General features: G+C 39.8%; 1 protein-coding gene across 1 annotated transcript; it reads right to left on the minus strand.

The window, feature by feature from the left end:
* Positions 1–477: 477 nt before the first annotated feature.
* Positions 478–10,720, minus strand: LOC118633541 (receptor activity-modifying protein 2-like). The gene is made up of 4 exons (XM_036267463.1): positions 10,632–10,720; positions 8,969–9,048; positions 8,519–8,905; positions 478–584 (listed from the first exon to the last, which is right to left on the minus strand). The coding sequence occupies exons 1-4, from the start codon at positions 10,718–10,720 to the stop codon at positions 478–480; spliced, it is 663 nt and encodes a 220-aa protein (XP_036123356.1).
* Positions 10,721–25,716: the final 14,996 nt, after the last annotated feature.

Below are 25,716 nucleotides of genomic sequence, written 5' to 3' on the forward strand. Positions count from 1 at the left end.
GGGCCTCGAACTCCGGGGCCTTGACTGGACAGGCCGCGGATCTCCCACCCCTGCCCCGAGTGTGAGACCGCCGGGACCGGGCCGCCGCCAAGCACGGGTGCCCCAGGCTCGCAAGAACGCCCTGCGTGGCCACCTCGTCCTCTGCAGCCAAGCGGGGGTAAGGTATGGGGCGAGGGCGTCGGCACCTATGCAGAGGGCCTCTAGACCCAGTCGGGCGTGCTTCTGGGCAGGTTTCCCTCCCTGCGCCTCGGGGCCCCTTGTCACCCGAGTCCTATCTGTTTATAACCACGCATCCTTCCAGGCCCGGCCACACACACTGCAAATTGTGGGGAGGCAGTGTCCCTGAGTCACGCCTCGTAGAGGAGAGGAAGGGCTGCTTTCTACGTTCTCTGTCTTCCCAGGGGAGAAGGATGGCTTCTAAGTCCCGTTTTCTGACTTTTCCTCCTGTCATGACCCACATGCCTCCATCTGTCTCTGCTAGGTGTATGTAAGAGTTCCAAAGTGTTGTGTCTTGCGATGAACCTCATATCCCCCATAAAGGAACTTTTCTCCAAAGTCGAGGATCACTTTTTGGGCCCAGACTCCTTTGAGAAATTCCAGAGAGCCATGAAAATATGAAGGTTTTTGTAGGATCTCGCAGAGAAACAGTTCAGCTAAGTGGATGAGCGCTTTGCCTCTGGCACCAACTTGTGTTATCTAACATTGTGTGGTCTCAGTTTCTTCATCTCTAAAATAGTAGTAACTGCCTATTCGGGGTGTTGGCGGGTGTTGCAGGGTGTTACGAAGAGTAAATGGACTAATCTGTGGAACGCATTTGGAACAAAGCTCACAACATACTAAGTGCCAAGCATGAGTTAGGCATTTTTATTATTGACTACGATTGAATGCTGGTTCAGAAAAGTTCCCTGTACTGTTTCTCTTTTTCTATTGAAACAGTTAACAGGCTCATCCGTTTCCATATTCACTGCTGAAGCTCCCTTTAAGCCTTTGAATACTTCTCTCTTCCTTATTCTATCTCAAAGGGCTCAGGCTCCCTATCCCACTTATTTGCTCTCTTTTTATTAAGTCAGTAGCTCATTCTCTTCCTCCCCCAAACCTTCTTTTTTGTTTTGTTTTGTTTTGTTTTGTTTTTTCATTTGACTTCTACAGCGTAATTTTTTCTGGGCCACTTTTTTTCCCCTCTTAATGGCTTGAAATCATCTTCACTTGATAAATATAATCGACGTTATTCATCTGTTCTCTATACAGTGTATTCATGACCTGTCTGTTCAAAATTAAATATAAAATAATTTAGTTGATCTGATAGTGCATGTTGCTTTTCCATTTCATTGATTGGGGTATAATTTAGCTAAACCTTGATCATTATCCTATTACTATAATAAATTTTTAATAGCTGTGTCCATTTTCAAGTAGCACCAAGGAGAAAAATCAAATGCCTAGAGCCTGGATTCTCTCATACTTGTGTACTGGCTCTCGATGTGTGTTATTTGTTAGAACATCTTGTGCCTGTATCTTGAGTCTAATGGTAGACATGGTGTCTCTGTAGTGCTGTTCTGGCAGGACAATTGCAATTTCAGCAATGTGGTACTTATGTTTGTTAATAAAGGCTCAAGACTTATTAAACTCTTAATGTTTTAGTTCTCTTTATTTCTAGTGATTTAAGAAAGAAAACAGCTTTTTGAAGTGTGTAATACTTTAATGACCATTTTGTGATCATGTAACTTTCCCTCCAACTCTTGTAAATGTGTATAGTCCACTAGCACCTTCAAGTTTTTCCTTTGCTGCCAAAATTCATAACTGTCTGAGCTATGTCCTCTCAATACAACTTGAAATTGAATGTAGAAAGCACTTGTGGATGAAAAGCATACATTAAAACACACCCTATGGATTCAAAGATTGTTTTTTATAACTAGGAATTGAGATGTGAATATACATTTGCTTTTTTTTTTTTTTAACATGATAGAAAGACTGGCTTTGTTTTCTTGCTGTTGATAATTTGTTTTAGAAATAATACATGAGAGTTATTTATAGTTACATAGCATTTCACCATTTAAAAGGCCCTTTTAGGTATATGAAAGTTTTCGGAACATGATGAGGAGATGGACTAAATCAGAATTAAATTCATGGCAAAGGTAGTGAATTAGATTGTTTCTTGGTCTGTCAGTCTTAACAGTTAACCAGGAACAAAGAATGGAAAGGGAAAGTTTAAGATGAAGGTTTTTTGTTGTTATTGTTGTTAATCCTCACCCAAGGATATTTTTTCCATTGATTTTAAGAGAGAGTGGAAGGGAGGAAGGGAGGAAGTGATAGAGAGAGGGAGAGAGAGAGACAGAGACATCACTGTGAGAGAGACACATAGATTGGTTGCCTTTCTGCCAGGATCAAACCTGCAACCCAGGTACATGCCCTTGACCAGGAATCGAACCTGTGACCCTTTGGTGTAAGGTCCAACACTCTATCTACTGAACCACACCGGTCAGGGCAAGATGAAGTTTTAAAAGCAGAGGAGGGAAATTTCGAATTTGACCATTAAATATTAGGTATTGAGTAGTACATTCGCATCTTATTTTTTATCTTTAAACTTAGGTATATATTTTTTTTCTACATTGATTTTACAGAGAGTGGAAGGCAGAGGGAAAGACAGAAACATCAATGAGAGAGAACATCGATGGGCCGCCTCCTGCATGCCCCACACTGGGGATTTGACCCACAACCTGGGCATGTGCCCTGGCTGGGAATGGAACCAGCGACCTCTTGGTGCATGGGTTGACACTCAGCCAGAGCCACACCAGCCAGGCCTAGGCATATTTTTTTAAAAGTTAAAAAATAAGCCATACAATCTATGAATTTACTCAGTTTATATGGTCACTTGGCAAACTTGACTCTTTTTAACTGTCATATTTAAACTCTTATTTCAATGTGTATAATAATGGATCTCAGAAGAAACTAGAAAGCATAGAGTTGAGAGTTTTTTTAGATCATAGGATTTTAAGTTGTAATGAATTTTAAAGATTATCTTTATTATTTTTGAGAGCAAAAGCAAGTTTTATTTAGGTAGCGAAAAAGGAAGAGGCCAGGATTCCAGTTCCTGGAGGATGAGGGGTAAGCCTGGGAGTGACTGCGCCGCCCACTGCTCCCCTGGTTGCAAGTTTCACAGGGCACTGCTGCGAGAGAATCGAAAGTACATGTCCAAGTGGATGCCGGTGAACTCATGAGTTAGTTGCTAAACATTTTTTTTAAATATTTTTTCTTCATTGATTTTTTTTTATTCTTTTTTTTTTATCCTCACGAGGACATTTTTCGATATTTTGTTCAGATAGAGTGGGAGGGAGAGAGAGAGAAACATCGACGTAAAAGGGGCCGGGGACAAACTGCAACCGAGGTACATGCCCCTAGTGGGAACCGAACCTGGGTCTCTCCGGACTGCAGGCTGACACTCTAACCGCTGAGCCAAACTGGCCAGGGCGATTTTTTTTTAAAGAGAGAAAAAGGGAGCGGGAGAGATAGAAACATCCATGAGACTGAACATCGATTGGCCGCCTCTTGCATGCCCCCCACGGGGGATCAGGCCCACATTCTGGGCATGTGTCCTGACCAGGAATTGAACCAGCGACCATGGGTCGACGCTCAACCACTGAGCCACATTGGCCAGGCTACTAAAGATTTTTAAATATACTTGCCTCTGTATCCTTGACCTTTCCATTTTACTCTGGGGTATATGACTCTAGGGATGGTGCATGAGTAGATTTTTGAACCCTTGGACATTTTTTGCAAAATTATATGTGTTTGCATATTATTTTTCTGGAGAGAAGAGTCATAGTTTCATACTTTCTCAGGTGAAGATATTTGGGCAACTCTGATTTTTATAAAATTATTTCTTTTGCTGAACTGAAAGTTCTATCGTCACTGGTTCTAGTACTCTCTTCTGTATGTGGGTTTTCAAATATTTGCTGATAACTTATGTTCCACTGACTCTTCTTCTCTAGACATAACCTTCTCAGTCTTTAACTTCTAATGATTTTGTTGTTTTGATTTGAGCCTCTTCACAATACTGATGGCTTATTTATGGGTTTATTTAAATTCATCGATATTCTTAAAAGTATGGTTCCCAAGATTAGATATTAACCAGTAGAGAAGACCATAAGTTACCTCTCTGGTTTTAAGGCATGCTCTTTAAGATTAAGAGTAGACTTGCTGCTATGAACAAAAGGAGTTCTATGGAAAATAACCTCACAGAGTAATCTGATCATAAATTCCTAACTGGGCAGGTCATGGTGAGTAGTAATGCTCCAGACCTATAACTTCTTTAATGAAAGGTTTTCATCCAGCCCTGTCCATTGTTTTTGTGTATATAGGTCAACACACCTTTGAAATATCAGCAATAAATCTCCTTGAAGGGGGTATTAACCTTTAAGAGAGCACATAATCTTTTTTTTTTAATCCTCACCCGAGGAGGATATTTTTCTATTTATCTTCAAATAGAGTGGGTGGGGGGAAGAGAGACAGAGAAACATGAATGTGAGAGGGACACAGGGCCGGGGACAAACTGAGGTATGTGCCCTTGATCAGAATCGAACCCACGACTCATTGGTCCGTGGGCCAACACTAACCACTGAGCCAAACCAGCCAGGGGGAGAGCACATAATCTTAACTATCCTACGCACCTCCGTGTCATCTTCCTTACTCTCCCCCTTAATTTCAAATGCATGAAAGAAGCTGCAAAACTGTTATTCTCCAGAGCATTTGAGATCTTGTTCCTCAGCATATGTTGTAAATTTGGCTCAAATAAACTCTTACAAAAATTCTCTACAGGTTTGGACATTCTTACGTTGACACTTCTTTGGCAACCACATCACACTGTCAATTCATAAGTAATGTCCTGTATAAGAAGACCAACTCTGAGACTAGCCTGCCTGGGTTAAATCCTGGCTCTACAGTTTATTAGCCGGATGACCTTGAGTAAATTATGTAAACATTTTGGGATTCAGTCTTCTCATCTGTAAAATGGGGTTAATAATGGCACCCCATTTTAGGGCTGTTACAAAGAATAAATGAACACAGACATGTAAAGTATTTAGAATGGTCCCTGACATTTAAATGCTATTTATGTTGCCTATTATTGATTTTGTAATCAGCTAAAATTCTTGGGTTGTTTTGTCCATGCTCTCCCACGTCTTTAATACAGCATTATTATTATTATTATTATTACTATTATTATTATTATTCCTCACCAGAGGACATTGTTGCATTTATCTTCAGATATAGTGGGAGGGAGAGAGGAGGGAAGAGAGAGAGAAACATCGATGTGAGAGAGGCACATCAACTGGTTGCCACCTGCACGACCTCAACCGGGGCCGGGGACAAACTGTAACTGAGGTACGTGCCCTTAGGGGGAACCGAACCCGGGACTCTCTGGTCTGCAGGCCAATACTCTTAACTGCTAAGCTAAACTGGCCAGGGCAATACAGTATTATTTTGGTAGGGTTTTACATTTATCTGTATTCAATTTTATCTTGTCAGATTGGTTCCAACCTGTTGACTTTGGTGATGTAAAAACATCCAAACCTGTAAAGAATTTTTGTAATAATTTATTTGAGCCAAACAGAAGATATACTTACAAGCAAGATCTCAAGACTGAGAAAAATGCTTCCCAGAATGGCAGTTTGCAGCTTCTTTTAGGCATTTGGAATTAAGGAAAGAGGAAAGGAAAAAAGATTACATGAAGGTGGAAGAAAGCAAGGTGGGGATTAGATTACAAAATAGTCAAGATTATGTACTCTCTTGCCCTGGCCAGTTTGGCTCAGTGGTTTGTCCCTGGATGGGTCGTGTGGGTGGCAACCACTCGATGTGTCCCTTTCACGTCAATGTTTCTCTCTCTCTCTTCCTCCCACGCTATCTGAACAAAAAATGGAAAAATGTCCTTGGGTAAAGATAAAGAAAGAAAAAAGATTATGTACTCTCTTTTTTTTATCCTCACCCGAGGACATTTTTCCATTTTTTGTTCAGATAGAGTGGGAGGGAGGGAGAGAGAGAGAGAAACATCGACATGAAAAGGACACAGTGAGTGGTTGCCACCTGCACGACCCATCCAGGGCCGGGGACAAACTGCAACCGAGGTACATGCCCTTAGCAGGAACCGAACCCGGGTCTCTCCGGACCACAGGCTAACGCACTAACCGCTGAGCCAAACTGGGCAAGGCTGTACTCTCTTGAGGGTGGTTTCTTGAGGGGTCTGAAAACAGGCATTTCAAAGGTGTATTAACCTGGGTGCACAGAAACAATAGACAAGGCTTGCTTAAATCAAAGATAAATCTTTTACTAAAGAAGTTATATGCCTAGGAGGTGACTGCTCACTGTGACCTGCCCAATTAGGAATTTATGATTAGATCACTTTGTGAGGTTACTTTCCACAGAACCCCTTTTTTATTCAAAACTTAAAAACAAAATCCTGATTTTGTCATCCAATAAATAGGCTTATTTATTTGTCCATAGATTTGATAAACTATAGGTTCGATAGTGCTGACATTGCCTTCATGTGAAACTTACTAAAATGTTGACTAGACAGGACTAAGAGCTAGAGTCCTCTCTTAACACTGATCAAAAAAACACACAGCTCATTAATTCTTTGGTTCAAGTCTTCAGCCAATTTGAAATCCTGCTAATTTATTATTATCCATCTCAGGTATTTCCAAGTTTTCACAAGGAATATGTAAGGAATTTTAACAATTTCCTTCCTAAAACCCAGATACTTTTCTATACTTCATTTAAAAAATCCTGTCAATTCAAAAACTGTCAGGGAAAGAGCATGAGCCTGTCATTACTCATCTTTAATGAAACTACTGGTTTCCAGGGGTATATGTTGGTTATTACTTTTTCTGTGTTCACAAACTTCTCTCAGTAATCATTCCAGAATTTTGTCTAGAGTTACATTTAATTTCACTGATCAATTGTTGGCAGCATCCCCTTTCTCTTTTTTTGAACAACAGCACTATATTTTCCTGTTTCAGTCTTCTAGCAACTTCTCTTATTCCCCATAGTTGCTGAACAATTGCCAGCAGCTGCGTGGACATTTCATTTAGATCTCTATACCTTGCTGAAATTTACCTAGAACAGTTAGGGATTCTCTTAAATTTTCTCATCCATATTGAGCTTTGGTTTCCATTAATTCGTTGCTTAAATTTATCAAATGTCCATTTTGGGCAGGATACCAATGCTTGTTTCACCCCATCCTGTCTAAGGAAAATTTATCTTGGTAGAGATGCCGGAAGCAAAAAGGTGACCACATGTGTTTTGCTTCATTCCTGCTGTTGTTAACATTAACAGTAGCCTGGCCGCCAGTCCTTCTTTCTGGACTATAGTAATAACTTCTCATTGACCTTCCTCTTCCAGTCTTTTTCTGTCTCCAATCCTTTAAGCATTGCAGCCAGAGTCACATTTTTATTTTTATTTGTTTATTCATTCATTTATTTATTTAATCCTCCCCCAAGGACACTTTTCCATTTTTGTTCAGGTAGAGTGGGAGGGAGAGAGAGGAAGAGAGAGAGAGAGAAACATCAACGTGAAAGGGACACATCGAGTAGCTGCCTCCCGCACAACCCCAACGGGGGCCGGGGACAGACTGCAACCGAGGTACGTGCCCTTAGTAGGAACCAAACCCGGGTCTCTCTGGACTGCAGGCCCACGTTCTAACCACTGAGCAAAACCGGCCAGGGCTATTTTTATTTATTTTTTTAAATATGCTTTTATTGATTTTGTAGAGAGAAGAAAGGCGAGAGAGAGAGAGAGAAACATCCATGTGAGAGAGAAATAAGGATTAGTTGCATCCCGCACCTGCCCTGACTGGGGCTGGGGATTGAACCTGCAACCCAGGTATGTGCCCTTGACCAGGAATTGAACCTGCAACCCTTTGGTTTGTGGGCCATGCTTTAACCACTGAGCCAAACCAGCCAGGGCTCTAATTAGATTTTTATTTCAGGTACTTTCCACCTCCCTTATTCTGTTTTCTGTTTATTATCCTTTTTTCTTTTGTTAATCTTCACCTGAGGATATTTTTTCATTAATTTTTAGGTAGAGTGGAAAGGAGGGAGAGAGGGAGAGAGAGAGAAACCTCCCTCACATTGACTGGTTGCCTTTTGAAGGATCCCACTCCAACTGGGGCTGGGGATTGAACCTGCAACCCAGATATGTGCCATTGACCAGGAATCGAGCCCAAAACCCTTCTGTTCTCAGGCTGATGCTCTAACCGCTGAGCCAAACCAGCCAGAGCTGTTTATTATCCTTTTAAATTCAAGTCCTCTCTTCCCCTTTTACCTTTCTTATTTCTTTCTTTTTTTTTTTTTTTTTACAAAAGAAACTTATCTTGAAAATTACAAAACTTGTGCCATGACCCCACCCAGCTCTATTTCCACCAATCTAAGCTCTGTGTGGAGTGAGTGAGAGAAGGAGGTGGGGAGACAGGGAGGGAGACATTGTGGTGGCAGGGGAAAGGAGTAGGTGGCTACTGAGAAACTCATGCCACCTTGGGTCTGGGCTTCACTGCCTTTACTCCTCCACACCACAAGAGTGACCAGGAATGGGATGAGGCAGATGGGAGCTATGGCCAGGAGCACGTCCTCTGGGGGATCTGAGAAGGTGGGCTGCACCAGGGAGCAAGTGGCAAAGTGGGTCAGGTGAGTCTCAAAGATGAACTCTTCTGCCAGTTCATTGGGGAAGCCCAGGCCAAAGTATTCTGCATTCTTTTCCAAGCAATCCTGCAGGTAGCTATAAGGCCTGGTCATTTTGGCCCAGTCACACCCGTCTTCTTTGATAGAGTCCATATAACCCTTATAGTCTTGCCAGCAATGTAAAATGTTCCCGTGGTACTCGTCCATTGTTTTCCCCGTGGGCACTTCTGACTCTAAGCTATCTGGGGTGGTAAAAATCTGAGCCAGGGTCTCCTGGGGCTTCAGGATAGTTTCTGACTCCACACTTCCCGGGGTCGTAAAAATCTGAGCCAGGGACTCCTGGGGCTTCAGGATAGCTCCCAAGACCTCTCTGCTGGGCCCCCGCCTGTTTTTTCCAAGTGGGAAGCAGCTCGCATGTTGCCTTTACGGAGGTGGGGCCCGGGACAGTCTGAAGGACTGCGCTGTCTGCACCCCTTCCTTGTTCTTAAGGGAGGATATGAACTATCAGCCAGATAGTAGGCATGGAGAGATGGGTAGCTCCCCACCAGCAGGTCTTTGTGTGAGTCACTCGGCAGACAGACATGGAGGGCTTACTGTCTTATAGACACTGTGTGAGACAGAGTTGACAAAGGGCTATGACACACCCCTAGCTCTCAAAGAATTGTAAGTGCAGGGAAAAAATAGGGGAAAGTAGTTTAGAGAAGCCAACAATCTTTTTCTTTTTTAGTATTAAAAAGCACAATAAGTTTATTTAACATTCCCTTTTACAACAACTATTCCGTTATTGAAGAATGAGTTTGTTAAGGTGACTAATTCAGTTTCATTTAAGTAAAATCAAATTGTAAAATAACCAACCTATAACTGGGAAAATAATAAGTATTTCAAAATTGCTAAAATAAAATGTTTAATCAGAACTGGAAGCACTAACTTCTCTTTTACAGTACATTCCACTTGAGAGTGGACAATTCAAAATCCAATGTACTCCATTGTAAAATTCTTTGAATTACATTAAAAGTTTTTTTGTGTTTTATTTTATTTTTTTTTATATTTTGTTCAGATAGAGTGGGAGGGAAAGAAAGAGAGAGAAACATCGACGTGAAAGGGATACACGTGAAAGGGATACATCGAGTGGTTGCCACCCACACAACCAACCAGGGCCGGGGACAAACTGCATCCGAGGTACATGCCCATAGCGGGAACTGAACCCAGCTCTCTGGACCGCAGGCCGATGCTCTAACCGCTGAGCCAAACCGGCCAGGGCTGAATTACATTAAAAGATTTAAAAGTTACTTTCATTAAAAATTCTATGTATTTCTTGAGTGAGATGAATACAATTTAACTGAAAAAAAACAACAAACCCAATCCATTAAAGTTTTCTTTCACAGCATCTTTGAAATTGTGATGTGATATAAAACTACTTATAAAAGAGAAGGATTTATTAAATGCTGTTCAAAGGACAGAGCGAGAGATGAGAAGCAGTTGCTATAACACACACAACTAACAACTAGCAGTCAATAAAATTATTAACTTTTATGTTAATAAAAGTTTGGAAAAACTGTCATAAATAAGTCTACACTAATTAATACTTTTTTTTTTTTTTTTAGTTCTATCGTCTTTACAAGTAGGATACAATTTTTCCCTGGCCAGTTTGGCTCAGCGGTTAGAGCGTCGGCCTGCGGTCCGGAGAGACCCGGGTTCGGTTCCCGCTAAGGGCATGTACTTCAGTTGCAGTTTGTCCCCGGCCCTGGTTGGTCGTGCGGTGGCAGCCACTTGATGTGTCCCTTCACGTCGATGTTTCTCTCTCTCTCCCTTCCTCTCCCTCCCACTCTATCTGTACAAAAAATGGAAAAATATCCTCGGGTGAGGATAAAAAAAAAACAAAAAAACAAGTAGGATACAATTTTGAGCATTGTGATTATGTGGTTTTAAGTTAAACACTCAGAATTCAAAGGTAACAGAATACATTACCTGTGTAGGTACTCTAAGAATGAATGAAAATCTTTGTGATAAATTCCATCATAAATGAAAACCAATAAAATATCTGCTGATGTTAACATTATGCCTACAATTTTACCATTAAGTTCATGCTTTCCAAGACATTATACTATATCATAGTTGCTGTAAAAAGAATTACCAAACATAGATCTTAAAAGGAAATAATTTGTGGAAGATTTACTATAGTGGTCAAAAATTATTTTAGAACGGTTTTCCAAGAATACTTAACTATTTTTTTTGTTGTTGTTTGGTACGTGCCCCTAGCGGGAACCGAACCCAGGACTCTCTGGTCCACAGGCCAACACTCCAACTGCTGAGCCAAACTGGCCAGGGCAGTACTTAACTATTTTTGATATTGAAAAACTTACTTGAAAAACTTTTATATCAGCCAGCCAGTGTGGTTCAGTGGTTGAGCATCGGTCCATGCATCAAGAGGTCGTGGGTTTGATTCCCAGTCAGGGCACATGCCCAGGTGGTGGGTCCAATCCCCAGTGAGGGGCATGCAGGAAGCAGCCAATTGATGTTCTCTTTCATCGATGTTTTCATCTCTCTCTCCCACTCTCTTCCTCTCCTTTAAAAATCAATAAAGAAAAAATTTAAAAAAAAGAAAAACTTTTAAATCAGCAATTTTTCAAATGTAGACTTTTATAAGAGAATTATTTTGGTTGAGAAAGGGATAGATCAGGGCAGCTTAAATTCTTATCTAATATAAATCAATTACAATATGAATTCCTTGGTTATTATATGGAAAAAGAAACACAAGCCTTGTCAGTTTCTCAAAATCTTTGTGCTGTCATAATAAAAACTTGAGACAGATGACATGTCAGACAATTAAGATAAATTATTAAGCTTATTTCAAAATTGTAAAAATGGAGAAGCAAAGGCAAAGAGAATGATCTCATTTCAATAAAGGTACCAAAATGGACCTTGTCTTTTGAAATGTTTTGTGAAGTTTTCAGATAACTGAAGTAGATGCAGCTGTTTAGTTTTCAAATATAAGAAATTCATGGTTTCTGTAGAGGTGGCATTACTTCTTTCAAATTTCAGCTTTTCAAAGCTGGAATTCGGGAAGACAACTCCGAGCAGGATTACTGTGGAAACAAGTAATACAAAAACATCATCAAAGAAAATTTCAATAAGGAAATAGTTCACTACTATCCATGAGTTATTTTAAACCTAGAAAATGCTTTGGCCTACATTTCCATTAGGGGTTACCAATATTTATTTAGGCGTTAGCAGATGTTGGATTCTTTTCTAATTCATATCAGAATGATTTTTAGTCTGTTAGTAGTAATGACTTCTTCCAGGGAACCTTTGCAAATTTGAGCAAGGACTGGCTAAGTTAATTAATAAACTAGTTAATTACAATGTAAAAGTGGCTAAAAGTTTTTCTTTTTAATTTTTTTGTTGTTGATTGATTTTAGAGAGAAAGGAAGGGAGAAGGAGCAAGAGATAGAAACATTGATGAGAGAGAACATCGATTGGCCATCTCCTGCATGCCCCCCACTGGGGATTGGGCCCACAATCTGGGCATGTGCCCTGACCGGGAATTGAACTGGTGACCTCTTGGTGCATGGGTTAATGCTCAACCACTGAGCCACAAATGTTATAATTAATGAGCTCTCTCTGAAAGAACTAAAAAAAGTATTCCCTCTTCCCAAGTCAAATTATTTTCTTTGATTGTTTCTGTATCAGATTCAGTAGTACTCTTGGGATGATCTGGAATACCAGATGTTACCTCTTTGAGACAGATCTGTTTCAAGCTGCTAGTTTTCTATGCTAAAGTTACACTCTGGGGAAGGAGTTCAGGACAGTTGGATTTTCTCTCTTGGCATATGCAACATAAAAGAAGAATAAATTTCAACAAACTGAAACGGTTATCTAAAGCATGTGAAAATAATGACAAAGAAAATACTTTAGAAGGGGGTCGCTACATATAAAATCCTCCTTTGCCATAATAGAAAAAAATTCTGAGATGAGAGAGATCATAGTAGTAAATAAAGAAAATGAGAAATTTTTGTATATAAGCAGCTCATTGGCGAAAAAAGTACAATCCTGTTTACAAGACTAATCTTCGGTAACCCACGAAATATATATTAATAAAACACATATTTTCTAGGCTTAAGTAACAAGGTAAAGATCAATAATCTGAGTACTTTGTATTCATTGTGGATTTTTTCCCCCTTTGATTCTCAAGAGAAAAGAAGTGAGAGGGGGAGAGAGAGAGAGAGAAACATTAACGAGAGAGAACATCGATTGGCTGCCTCCTGCATGCCACCCACTGGGGATCAGGCCCATAACCTGGGCATGTGCCCTGACTGGGTATCGAACTGGCAACCTCTTGGTGCATGGGTTGATGCTCAACTACTGAGCCACACCAGCTGGACCATTGTGGATTTTTAATGGCTTACTTTACGAAACACCTACGATGTGATTAGTGATAAGGATCTCAGTTACTCCTCCCCAAAGTATATGAGACAGGATTTATGGTTTAAACATGACTCGAGTGCTAGCCGCTCCACTCTATTGCCTGGTGAAAGTGTTGTCTTAGGCCTTCAGCATTCATGTAAGAACCCCCAGATCTTTAGATATTCTTCTTAGTTGGGTCTTTCTAGTAGAGTTTCTGTTTTATCAAGAGTGTTGTGAATTCATTCAAATATGAGTAATTTGAAAATTAGACATTGTTTTTGATTGATCATGCTTTCACTTGAATCACTGTTTACTATAATTTAAAAATATATATAGACTACTTCTGTGTAATATGTGTGGTATCTTGAATTCAGCCATATTTCAGTTAATTGGTTAAATCATGATTATGAGCTGTGTGAATCGTATGTACTGACTGGTTTACTATGAATAGAAACAAGTACATACTTAAGATGTTAACCTAACTTCTTTGTAACATAAATATTTTAATTTTATTGTAAGGCCTATAATATGTGCTACATGTCCTTTTGACTTGTTCAAAAATTATATGTAGGCTAAAAGAAAATATAGTTATAATGAAATGATGTCATATCTTAAAGTTGTGATGAAAGAAGAAAAAAGGCTAAAAGTGTTCCCCCAAAAAGCAAGAAGAATAAAAATATAGTAGCAAATAATAGTGACAATGGTGACATCTATTGTTAGCAACAGAGCAGGAGCACCATGTATTTCAGTCAAAGATGCTGTGGCTAATTGTGCTGTTATCAGTGGGGATGTGAGTATGTCTGGTAAGTTGACTGTGCAACAAGATAATAAGTGTATTAAAAAATAAGAATGATATCATATATCTTGTTATCAAAGTAGAAAATATAGCACAAAAGGAATTTTTTTTCTTTTCACCTTTAACTCTAGGTATATATTGAAGCATTCTGACACACTGGGGAATTAATTGCAAGTCCTTTTTTTTAATTAAAAATTTTTTTCAATTACAGTTGACATTCAATATTGTATTAGTTTTAGGTATACACATAGTGGTTAGACATTTATATAACTTACAGAGTGATTACCCCAATAAACAATTTTATTTTTATTTATTTTTTTTACTTTGAATTTTCTGAAATTTTTATTTTTTTATTTAATTAATTTATTTTTGTTACAGATGTTTCTCCTTTCCCCCCCACTGATTCTCCCCTCCCCCTCCCTCCCACCCTGTCCCCAGCTTTGTTGTCCATCTCCATTGTACATGCATACATGCACATAAGTTCTGTGGTTTATCTTCCCCCCACCCCCTCTTCTGGGGATTGTCAGTCTGTACCCCACTTCCACATCCCTGGGACTACCGCATTCCTCAGACTGTTATGTTCATTATATTCCACAAATAAGTGAGATCATGTGGTATTTGTTTTTTTCTGCTTGGCTTGTTTCGCTTAGGATAATACTTTCCAGGTCCCTCCATGTCGTCTCAAAGGATAAGAGATCTTTCTTTCTCACACCTGCATAGTACTCCATTGTGTATATGTACCACTGCTTTTTTATCCATTCGTCTACTGATGGACACTTGGGCTATTTCCAGACCTTAGCTATTGTAAATAGTGCTGCTATGAAAAAGGGGGTACATATATTCTTTCTGCTTGGTGTGTCAGATTTCTTAGGCCATATTCCTAGAAGTGGGATCACTGGGTCAAATGGCAGTTCAATTCTTTATTTTTTTTTTCCATTTTTTTGTTCAAATAGAGTGGGAGGGACAGAGAGAAACATCAATGTGAAAGGGACACATCGAGTGGTTGCCACTCGCATGACCCAACCAGGACCAGGGACAAACTGCAACCGAGGTACGTGCCCTTAGTGGGAACCGAACCCGGGTCTCTCTGGACCGCAGGCCAATGCTCTAACCGCTGAGCCAAACTGGCCAGGGCCAATTTTTAATTTTTTGAGGTAACACCATATTGTTTTCCATAGTGGCTGCACCAGTCTGCATTCCCACCAATTTGTACTTCTTAATCTTTCTATCTTTTCACCCAGTCCCCCAACCCACCTCCCATCTGGCAACCATCAGTTTGTTCTCTGTATTTATGAGTTTGTTTCTTTAACTGAATATCTTAACACGGGATTGAGTAATTGTAGGTCTTTTCCCTTGGGTCAGGTTTCCCATGGAGAAATGTTCTGACCCCTTGTTTGATTGGCCTGTGTTCTGGAAGCTGATATGAGGAACAGAGGTGGGGGGCCAATGTTCAGCATGTACAACCCCTGTGTCTACCTGGTTTCTACATCCTGTCTGGTTTAGTATCTTATGAAAGTAAATTACCCATCTCTTGCTGGGGTGCAGGAGAGGCAGTTTCTTGGATACTTGGAAGGCTTCTGGGTGAAAACTGTTCCTTACAGACATTCAACCAGTATTCCTATTTTCAGCCCAACCTTGACCCCTACCTTCAGATTCTTAAGCCTTTCTGTTGTGCTTGCTTCTTATTGGTTTCATACTCTCACCTACCTTCACACGGGTGGGTTGGCTTGTTCTGTTTTACAAACCAACTCTCCAGCAATCCTCTATCTGGCTTCCAAAAGTGTTACGTTTATCTCTCTCATCAGCTGTTGTCTCTTTTCACGTTATATAGTATAGGGGTGTGTGTGTGTGTTTTGATGAGTTTATCCTTTTAGCCCTTAAGCATAATTTTAGTGTAATTTCAGGAAAGAATGGATATAAACCTGTGTATTCATATTTAACAAAGAGAATCTTATCATACATATTAATTATGTGATTTTCACTTTAAAATCTTGTTACAAATTTAGGATTTCTTCTGCTCCTTCCTCTAATGTTTATTTTAGTTTTATATCATGAATGAAGAGTAGAAGGTTAGGTAAATGTAGTAGGGAATGGAGAAGGGCAACAAGAGACACAGAGAAGAGGAAGAACAGGTTCCTCACTCTCCAAGGATGAGGCTTAGATATTGGTACCAGTGAGGCTGTAATGAAGTAATATCGCCATCTTCTGGCTTTTTAAAAACTGTTACTGGAATTTTATCTGGGGATGTGAGTTGCAAATACTTTTCTTCAGTTGATTTTTTTTATGACTTACATTGTGGTGTTTTCTTTAAATCAGTCAATCTCTGTATTTTTTCCCTTTGATGACTTATGGGTTTGGACTCAAATATTTAGAAAAGTTTTCCACACACGCAGATATTAAAAAATCTAACTCCCATGTTTTCTTCTAGTAACCTAAAAAATTGCATGGAATTCTTTGATTCATCTGGAATTTATTTTGAATGAGGTGTAAATTATGACTCCAGTTAATTTTTTTTCAGATGGTTATTCTGATGCTATTTACTGGATAATCCATCTAAACCAATATACCCCACTAATATGAACTTTGATGCATATTAAATTTTGTTATGGGTTTGAATCTCTTCTTGGACTTGTTTTTCTAGTCCATCAAGCTATGCCTTTTCATTTAACATGTGTAATATTGTAATTATTATAACTTTATAACTTATTTTAATAATTGGGTGGGGCTAATCCTTTCTTTATGTTTCTAGCATTTGTATGGCTGTTCTTGCTTATTTTTCCACTAAAACTTTTGTTTCTTATTCGTTTTCTAATTTATTTTCTGTCCATTAAAGAAAAATGTTACTGTGGTAAAGTACCCATAACATAAAATCGACCACTTTAATAATTTTTTAATATACAAGTCAGTGGTATTAAGTATATTCATAACATTGTGCAACCACCCTGCCACCCATGTCCTTTTCTCCATGTCCTCACTGACACTTGTTACCTCTTGTCTTTTGTTTTTTTTTAATCCTCACCTGAGCCCAGCCAGTGTGGCTCAGTGGTTGAGCATCGGCCCGTGCACTGAGAGGTCGCCAGTTTGATTCCCGGTTGGGGCACATGCCCAGGTTGTGGGCCAAATCCCCAGTGGGGGGCATGCAGGAGGTGGCCAGTCAGTGTTCTCTCTCATGGATGTTTCTATCTCTCCCTCTCCCTTCCTCTCTCTCTAAAATCAATAAAGGAAAAAAAATTTTTTTATAAATCTTCACCTGAGGATATTTTTCTATTTATCTTCAGATACAGTGGAAGGGGGAGAGGGGGAGAGAGAAACATCGATTGGTTGCCTCCCGCATAAACCAGCTCAGGCGGGGACCATAATCACCACTGAGGTGCCTGCCCTTGACCGGAATTGAACCTGTGATTCTTTGGTCCTCAGGCTGATGTTCTAACTGCTGAGCAGAATGGCCAGGGCACACTTCTTGTCTTTTGATGGCAGTGGTGAGGTGCTTTCTCATTGTGGTTTTTAGTGATGTTGAGCACCTTTTCATGCACCAGTTGGCCATATGTATGCCTTCTTTGGAAAAATGTCTATTCAGTTCCTCTGCCCATTTTTAATTGGATTGTTTGTGAGGTTTTTGTTATTCAATTCTATGAGGTTTAAAAATATATATATTTTGGATATTAACAACTTATTAGATACATGATTTGTAAATATTTTCTCCCATTCAGTAGGTTACCTTTTCACTTTATTGATGGTTGTCTTTGCTGTGCTTTTTAGTTGGATGTTGCCCCACTTGTTTGTTTTTGTTTTTGTTGTTTTTGCTTGTGGTGTCAAATCCAAAAAAGTCATTGCCAAGACTGATACCAAGGAACTTACTCCCAAAACTCTTGTTTATTTATTTTTTATCCTCACCTGAGGACATTTTTCCATTTTTTGTTCAGATAGAGTGGGAAGGGGAGAGAGAGAAAGAGAGAGAGAGAGAGACATCGACATGAAAGGGACACATTGAGTGGCTACCACCCACAGGACCCAACCAGGGCCGGGGACAAACTGCAACCGAGGTACGCGCCCTTAGCGGGAACTAAACCCGGGTCTCTCTGGACCGCAGGCCGGCGCTCTAACCGCTGAGCCAAACTGGCCAGGGCCCAAAACTCTTTTAAAAAATAAATTTTCTTTATTGATTTTAGAGAGAGAGGAAGGGAGAGGGAAAGAGATAGAGGCATGGATGAGAGAACAGCAATTGGCCACCTCCTCCATGTCGGATTCACAACCTGGGCATGTGCCCTGACTGGGAATTAAACCGGTGACCTCATGGTGCATGGGTCGACACTCAACCACTGAGCCACACCGACCGGACCAAAACTCTTTTTTTGATGTCCTTGCAACTTGAAATATAGCTTGGCAGGATATAATATCCTTGTTTACATTTTCTTTTTATAAATTTCCTGAAAATTCCATTCTACTGTTGTCTTGCTTACATGTTTTTTTTTAATTATTTTTTTCTTCTTTTATTGATCTTAGAGAGAGTGGAAGGGAGAGGGAGAGAGAGATAAAAACATCGATGAGAGAGAAGATTGACTGGCCACCTCCTGCATGCCCCCCACTGGGATCAGGCCCACAACCTGGGCTTGTGTCCTGACTGGGAATCGAACCGGCGACCTCTTGTAGCATGAGTCAACGCTCCACCACTGAGCCACACTGGCTGGACTACATGTTATTTTTGAGGAATCTGATGTTAGTCTAATCCCCTTGCCTTTATAAATTATTTTATCATTTTGCCTGAATGCCCTGAGGGTTTTATTTTCTTTAAACACTTTTACAAGGATATATGTCACAGTTGATCATTCTGGATCAATTTTCCCAAGTATCTGGTAGGTTTATTAACATGTAGATTCTTTCTTTATTTCATTTTCATTATTGTTTTTCTGCTTTTATTCAACATCCTTTAAGTTTTTATTAAAGTCTATTCTCCCCATGTGCCTTATAATTTAGTTTCCATTTCATATATGATTTTGCCTTTTAAAATTTCAGTCAACTGAAAAACTATTAGACAGTAATAGAATGTAATTATGTGGTGAGGTAAAAAATTAATAAATAGAAATTTATAACCGTCTTATATTCAAACAGCTTGGAAGACACAATGGAGAATTTCATGTATAATAGCAACAACCACCAGCTAAAAAAATTTCCAAACCAAATAAAATAAAATACCTAGGAATAACTGTACCAAGAAATGTGTAAACCCATTTGTTTCCCAGGGCTGCCATAACAAAGTATCACACTGGGTGACTTAACATTCACTTTTACTGTTCTGTAGACTAGAAGTCCAAAATAAAGGTATTGGCAGGACCATCTGCCCCGTTCACCTTCTCTGACCCCAGGCAATTCCTGATTGGTGGCGGCACAGTCCAGTCCCTGCCACCATCTGTCTTCATGTAGCTGACTTCCCTTTGTGTTGCTGTGTTTATCTTTTCTAGTAAGAACATCAGTCATACTGGGTTAGGGCTCACCCTAATTTCAATATGGCCTCACCTTAACTTGGTTATATGTGCAAAGACCGTTTTTCCAAATAAGGTCACATTCACAGGTACCAGGGTTTAGGACCTGAACATATCATTTTCAGGGACACAGTTCAAACCATAACACCTATATAAGGACAAAATTTTAAATACTCCTGAAGGACATAGAGGTAAATCTGAAAAGAATGAAAACATACTCTGTTCTTAGAGAAGACAACATTTTGAACATGTGAAACATAAGTTAATTTAGGGAGGATTGGTATGATCCAGTAAAAACACTGACAGGAGGTGGTGGTTTTTTTTCTGGAACTGGAGATGCATATCGCAAAGGTCAAATGAAAAAACAGAAAAGTGCCCGGCCGGTGTGGCTCAGTGGTTGAGCATTAACCTGTGCAGTAAGAGGTCTCCAGTTCGATTCCCGGTCAGGGCACATGCGCAGGTTGTGAGCCAAATCCCCAGGAGGAGGCATGCAGGAGGGGGCATGCAAGAGGCGGCCAATTGATGTTCTCTCTCATTAATATTTCTATCTCTCTCTCCCTCTCCCTTCCTCACTTACTAAAATCAATAAAGAAAAAAAAAAAAAAACAATAACACAAACCACCCCCCATAAAAGTGATAGTCAAACTCTGAAAAAGAACAAGATAAAATTGCAAGCAAATGCCATTTTAAAAACATGTTGAATAAACACACTAAGAAACATACTGTGTATTGGTGAGGCTGTGGAGAAACAATTACTTTTATATATGACTGATTGGAGTGCAAATTTCCTCAACACCTATAGAGGACAATTTAGCAATATTTCTAAAAATGCATATATTACATCAAAGAATTCCACATGCATAATTACGTATGTATAAGGGTAGTCACTGAACCATTGTTTAAAATAGCAAAAGATTGGAAACCCAAATTCTAACAAGAGGGAATTGGTTAAATAATGTTATAGTCATATAACAGAATATTAGGAGCTATAAAAAGGATGAAGATATTCTCTTTGTACTAATTTGGCAAGATCTCAATGCTGTGTTAAGTGTAAAAAAGCAAGATACAGAACTAAATGTTCAGCTTTTTAAAAAATGAGACAACAAGAATGTTTTTGTATTACTTGTATATGCTCAGAGAAAACTGGGGCTAATGCATGAGAAGCTTAAGTCCTGTGACTGTGCAGGGGTGTAAATGGGGCAGGTGAGGAACAGGCAGAAAGACATTTCATTGTGCACTTTTGTACTTTCTGGCTTGCCTCCCTCTTTTTAAAAAATTATTATTATTGCCCTGGACGGTTTGACTCAGCAGTTAGAGCGTCGGCCTGCGGTCCAGAGAGACCCTGGTTCGGTTCCCGCTAAGGGCATGTAGTTCGGTTGCAGTTTGTTCCTGGCCCTGGTTGGGTCGTGTGGGTGGCAGCCACTCAATGTGTCCCTTTCATGTCGATGTTTCTCTCTCTCTCTCCCTCCTGCTCTGTCTGAATAAAGAATGGAAAAAAGTCCTTGAGGATAAAAAAAAAATTATCATCATTATGTTTTACAAATGTTGATGTATTGACAAATAAATTTTTTTTTCAGAAATTTATTTACTTATTTATTTATTTTTGGTACGTGCCCTTAGCGGGAACTGAACCCAGGACTCTCTGGTCCACAGGCCGACACTCCAATCGCTGAGCCAAACCGGCCAGGGCTTAACAAATAAATTTAAGAGAGTTGTCATATTTCTTTTATTTTTAAGTGGCTAAGGTGCTCATGCAAATAAGACAAATGTTCTTATACTCTGTCATTTTCCAGAAGTCTTTTTAAGATAATTTATTTTACTTATTTATTTTTTTAATCCTCACCTGAGAATATTTTTCTACTTTTCTTCAGATAAGGTGGGAGGGAGAGAGAAAGGGAGAGAGGAAGAGAAGAAGAGAAGGAGAGATAGAGAAACATCAATGTGAGAGAGACACATCGACTGGTTGCCTCCCACATGACTCCAACCAAGGCCGGGGACCAAACTGCAACCGAGGTACGTGCCCTTGCTGAATTCTAACCCATGACTGGAATCAAACCCGTGACTCTTTGGTCCGCAGGCCAACGCTCTAACTGCTGAGCCAAACAGGCCAGGGCATAAGATAATTTTAATGTATACATATAATAATTTGTATTCTTCAACATTTACAAATAATATAAACTTCCTTTAATATAGTGTTTTTAAAATCTTAGATTACTTTAAAATGAATTCCGCAGCAAAATTGGAACTCATCTTGTTATGATATGGAGCATTTCATTTACCTAAACTTTATAGTAAATTTTGGTTATACATGACCTTGGGCAAGTTATTTAAGCTCTCTGCCTCAATTTTCCCTCCTGTATAATGGAGATAACTATTCTGTAGTGTTATTTTGAGGAATTACCATAGAAAATAGCTCTTATGATGATGCTGATTATAAAATCTTTTCTTTTTTTTTTTAATCCTCACCTCAGGACATTTTTCCATTTTTTGTTCAGGTAGAGCGGGAGGGAGAGAGAGGAATAGAGAGAGAGAGAAACATCGATGTGAAAGGGATACATCGAGTGACTGCCTCCCACATGACCCAACCAGGGCTGGGGACAAATTGCAACCGAGGCACATGCCTTTAGTGGGAAGTGAACCCGGGTCTCTCCAGACCGCAGGCTTTGACGGCTCCAAACGCTGAGCCAAACCGGCCAGGGCAAATCTTTTCATTTTCATTTGAATATAGATTAGGTACTTATATAAGTATGGTGGTATTCTAAATGAAAATTAGAAATTATGCCCTGGCCGGTTTGGCTCAGCGGTTAGAGCGACGGCCTGCGGTCCCAAGAGACCCGGGTTCGGTTCCCGCTAAGGGCACGTACCTCGGTTACAGTTTGTCCCCGGCCCTGGTTGGTCGTGCGGGTGGCAGCCACTCGATGTGTCCCTTCACGTCGATGTTTCTCTCTCTCTCTCTTCCTCTCCCTCCCTCTCTATCTGAACAAAAAATGTCCTTGGGTGAGGATAAAAAAAGAAAATTAGAAATTATGCTATTTTCTTTACTGATTGCTTCTTTCTTTTTGTCCCCATATTTCTCTTCTTGAACTCTTAGATAAATTGAATGTGTTGTGCTCACATAGTTCTTTGTATAGTACTTTGTCTGTAACTTCATATCAACACCCAAATGATATTTTATTATTTATTTATTTATTCATTTATTCACTTATTTATTTTAATCCTCACCTGAGGACATTTTTCCATTTTTTGTTCAGATAGAGTGGGAAGGGGAGAGCGAGCGAGAGAGAGAGAGAAAGAGAAAGAAAAGAAACGTTGACGAGAAAGGGACACATCGAGTGGCTGCCTCCCACACAACCCAACCAGGGCCGGGGACAAACTGCAACCGAGGTACGTACCCTTAGCGGAAGCCAAACCCGGGTCTCTCTGGATGACAGGCCGACGCTCTAACCGCTGAGCCAAACCGGCCAGGGCCACCGAAATGATATTTTAGAAACTCATGTAGCCTGTTGCGATGGATCAAGTAAGGAGAAGTTTTTGTTTTTTTTAATCCTCACCCGAGGACATTTTTCCATTTTTTTTGTTCAGATAGAGTGGGAGGGAGAGAGAGAGAGAGAGAGAGAGACATCGACGTGAAAGGGACACATCAATTGGTTGCCACCCACACGACCCAACCAGGGCCGGGGACAAACTGCAACCAAAGTACATGCCCTTAGCGGGATCTGAACCCGGGTCTCTCTGGACTGCAGGCCGACGCTCTAACCGCTGAACCAAACTGGCCAGGGCAGATCAAGTCTTAACATTTGTATTTCTAATCTAAAGCTGCATTGGTCTGGAAATGAGATTTTGCTAAAGAGTTTATGTGCACGAAGTGATGTAATCCATGTACTTATTGTGCCTTAGTGAATGAATGGTTTTAAATTTGGCTTGTACTGTTTGATAAAAAAACAACAACATTTAGAGCCCTGGCCGGTTAGGCTCAGCGGTTAGAGCGTCGGCCCGCGGTCCAGAGAGACCCGGGTTCGGTTCCCGCTAAGGGCATGTACTTCGGTTGCAGTTTGTCCCCGGCCCTGGTTGGTCATGTGGATGGCAGCCACTCAATGTGTCCCTTTCACGTCGATGTTTCTCTCTCTCTCCCTCCCACTCTACCTGAACAAAAAATATCCTCGGGTGAGGATAAAAAACAACAACAAAAAAACCTTTTGTTATGTTCTTGGTGGGATCTTGAAATGTGATCTTGTTCTAAATTTGAGTGATCTTTTATATTCTAATGTTGCTTCATTGGACAGGGCAGAAATAAGTTTTCTCTGTTAGACATTTGTTTTCAGTAATTAAGAACAGCCCTGGCCAGTTTGGCCCAGCGGTTAGAGCATTGGCCTGCAGTCCAGAGAGACCCGTGTTTGGTTCCCGCTAAGAGCACGTACCTCGGTTGCAGTTTGTCCCCAGCCCTGGTTGGGTTGTGTGGGTGGCAGCCACTCAATGTGTCTCTTTCACGTTGATGTTTCTCTCTCTACCTTTCTCTCCCTCCCACTCTATCTGAACAAAAAATGGAAAAATGTCCTCAAGTGTGGATTAAAAAATAATAATAATAAAGAACAAATAATAAATGTTATGATCTATGACAGTGTTTGAAGCAAAAGTATCCTTAGGTTTTATTGTGGAAGCATGTATAAGAACATGTCATTAATCCAGTTTTGGCAGGGAATGAAGGAAGAATTCTCCTGTGGATATACTTGGTAAAATATAATTCTGTGTCTAATTTGCCGTTAGTATTAAATTGTCAGTTGTCAATACACTCATTTATAACAGTGACTGGACCATTTACTCCCTTTCTACTGAGCTTATTTGGCTTCATGCCTGAAAATCAAGATAAGTAAATTTAATAAGAATTTATGTTAAATAAAATCAGTGAGATGAAGGAAAGCCTGAGGACTTGAGTTACTGACTAGTGTGTGGGTTTTGTGAAAGCTAATTCAGGAGCTGGGAACACTTTTTTTTTTTTTTTAATGCTTGTACTGAGCTTTGAGTGTTGTTGCAATGGGTGAAGGTTGTTTTTTAGGTAAATGGATTATTGATGGTGAATATAAACTTATCTGATATAGTAAAAAAATGAAAGAGTATTTCAGTTACTAAAGGATTATTAAGTATAGCTGATAATACTGGCTTTTAAAGAAATAGGATGCAAATAATTTTTACTTAATCTTTAGTGAAACATAATTTAGACTCTAGTTATGTTCATCTCTCTACTTTAAATCCTTCTGAGGCTTCTCACTAATCTGAATTTTTTTTTTTTTTTATCCATTTTTTGTTCAGATAGAGTGTTAGGGAGAGAGAGAGAGAGAGAGAGAGAGAGAAACATCAAATTAAAAGGGACTCATCGAGTGGCTGCCACCCGCACGACCAACCAGGGCCACGGACAAACCGCAACTGAGGTATGTGCCCTTAGTAGGAACCGAACCCGGGTCTCTCTGGACCGCAGGCTGACACTGAGCCAAACCGGCCAGGGCTAATCTGAATTTTTAAAAAAGTATTGTCCTGCCCCAGCTGGTGTGGCTCATTTGGTTGAGCATCATCCCATGTACCCAGATGTTCGATTCATGGTCAGGGCACATGCCTGGGTCAGGCTCAATCCCCAGTAGAGGGCATGTAGGAGGCAGCCGATTAATGTTTCTTCCTCTCCCTCTCTAAAATCAATAAAAACATATTTAAAAAGATAAAAAAATAAATCATAAAATAAAAAGTAATGTCCTGCTTGACCTGGTTTCCAACTTCATCTCTCAGAAGCCCTTTTACTTGCCCTTTATTTTCAGGTGCATAGATCTTCCTTCAGTTCCTGGAATTTCCCATGTGCTTTTCTGCCTAACCCTGTGCTGGTCAGCCCTCTGGCTGTGATGTACCCCTTTCTCTTTGCCAGTGGTTTACATTGTTTGTTAACTCAGCTCAGACTTTCCTTCCTCAGACCAGAACCCCAGTCTCTTATGTTACATGCTTCTTTTGCATCATTTTTTGTCTCTGTAGTAGCACATATAGTAATTGTCAGTAAGTAGTTAATTTTGAAATTAATTGTCTAATGCCTGCCTTCTTTTTTTTGTTTGTGATAATGCCTTATTTCTAAGTAAAAACTAAATCATTGCCAAAACAAAACATTTAGCCTCTGAGCAATATTTTAAAGTATAAGGGGGAAAAGTCATTAATGGGGAACATATTTTCATTTTTCAATGTTTTTAATTTTTTATAAAGATTTTAATTAAGCTATATCATCACTAAGCAGTTTTTAAATGTAGGTTTCACAGTCCTTTGACTTCTTGCTTTTAAATTGAGTTGTTTATCTTCAAAAGAAGAAAAATTTCAGAATACATTAAAAATTATTTTATTCAAA

This window comes from Molossus molossus, unplaced genomic scaffold (genome assembly GCF_014108415.1).
Source record: "Molossus molossus isolate mMolMol1 unplaced genomic scaffold, mMolMol1.p scaffold_m16_p_18, whole genome shotgun sequence".
In the NCBI taxonomy this organism is placed as follows: Eukaryota; Metazoa; Chordata; class Mammalia; order Chiroptera; family Molossidae; genus Molossus; species Molossus molossus.